This window comes from Diachasma alloeum, unplaced genomic scaffold (assembly GCF_001412515.2).
Source record: "Diachasma alloeum isolate Michigan unplaced genomic scaffold, Dall2.0 Dall_scaffold_00211, whole genome shotgun sequence".
NCBI classification, from domain to species: Eukaryota; Metazoa; Arthropoda; class Insecta; order Hymenoptera; family Braconidae; genus Diachasma; species Diachasma alloeum.
In genome coordinates this window covers 1,420,496-1,422,113 of record NW_021680376.1, presented here as the reverse complement: position 1 = coordinate 1,422,113, position 1,618 = coordinate 1,420,496, and the positions used below count along the sequence as shown (strand labels likewise).

General features: G+C 48.8%; 1 protein-coding gene across 1 annotated transcript in view; it reads left to right on the top strand.

Annotated features, from left to right (window-relative positions):
• LOC107036747 (knirps-related protein) overlaps positions 1 to 1,304 on the top strand; it is a 15,893-nt gene extending 14,589 nt beyond the window's left edge. Inside the window, exon 3 of the mRNA XM_015254891.1 lies at positions 232 to 1,304. Coding sequence (XP_015110377.1) covers positions 232 to 1,284 — 1,053 coding nt within the window. The 3' untranslated portion in view covers positions 1,285 to 1,304. The remainder of the gene's footprint in view (positions 1 to 231) is intronic.
• Positions 1,305 to 1,618: the final 314 nt, after the last annotated feature.

Here is a 1,618-nt window from a genome sequence, read left to right as displayed (position 1 = left end):
CCGCTCTTTTGTTTCAGTAGCGTGTCAGCTCCGATGAATGAGACAATGAGAGCGCGATTGCGAAAAATCTCCCGCGCAAAACGGCCCGAGGTTACGCGATACTACTACACTAGTCATAATTGGAGAGTTTCTGGGCCTCTGGGGCACGAAAACTTGTTGTTTCTAATACAGTAGCCTGAAAAAACCCGAAAACAATGTCAACTAACCGTGTAATTATTCTCTCTGTTGCAGTCATTCTTCGGGAGGTCCTACAACAACTTGAGCAGCATTTCGGAGTGCAAGAATGGTGGCGAGTGTGTAATAAATAAGAAGAATCGCACTGCTTGCAAGGCCTGTAGATTACGAAAATGTCTGCTAGTTGGAATGTCAAAGTCTGGCTCGAGGTATGGGAGGCGATCGAATTGGTTCAAGATCCACTGTCTTCTGCAAGAGCAGCAGCAACAGCAGCAGAATCAGATGACAGCGCAGAGACACCAGGCGAGCAGTGCGATGAGCTCGCCGATCGGGATCCACTCGACACCGAGGAGTAAGGAGGACTCCATCATGCTGGGGATGGATGATTACAAGAATTCGACGTCTCCGTCGATTAGTTCACCAGAGTCGCATAACAGTGACAGCTCGGTGGAGGTGTCTGAGAGGCGAGCAGCTTATGGTCTGCATCCGGGCTTTAGGCCGCTGCATCCACACCTGCCAGCGTCAGATTTGTCAGCACTTGGGAAGGAGATGATGGGTCTTCCTTTGGGATTTCATCTCGGTGGAATGTCATTGATCCCTCCAACGTTCTTACCACCACCGAGTCTAGCCATGTTCTCGCCTTATCATCTGTATGCACCAGCTCATCCAAGCCTCATTCCAAATCACCCGTCAGCAGTCAGATCACCCGTTGGCAGCAGCAACACCACGACTATTGGTGCAACCAATGAGGACTGTGGGAACAACAACAATAATCGGTATACTCTTAACAACAACACGGCTAAGACGAATGATGAGTCGAATATTTCGGAGACGTGTAACAAGAGGTTCTACTTGGATGCAGTGCTGAAGAGCCAGAGGACGTCGTCAAGCCACTCATCGGCGTCTCATAAATCGAGATCAGCTGAGCCATCACCGCGGACAAGTCCAGACAGGGAATCCCTACCCCAGGACAATCCCATCGATCTCTCCATGAAGGCGAACGCGATGACCGCCAGCGATGAATCCGATGAGGATATCGATATGGAGGACAGCGACCGTGACAGTCCACCTCTCAAGAGGCGACCGATTGATCTGACAACAAGGTCGTAATAACACATCCGAAGGACACACTCATGACCATCAGCTGCATAATGTGAAGAATGCTAATTTCAATTAAATCAATTTGTTTGGTTGTTTAATTAACCATCGGAGAGAGATCTCAATGAGGATAAACAAGTTGGTGGTTAATGCTGATGGTTGGACATTGGCACGTGTTGAATACGTGTTACAAGAAGCTGAGGAACACGTGTCCCATGGATGCATCCAAGAACGTTTTATCTTGCAACTTGGGGGCTTCGATTCCCTGTCGATGTTTTTAAGCTCTACACCTTCATCGAGGGCATCTCTGTCTCATTGATTTTGTCCCTTGGCTTTCCCGTTGAGG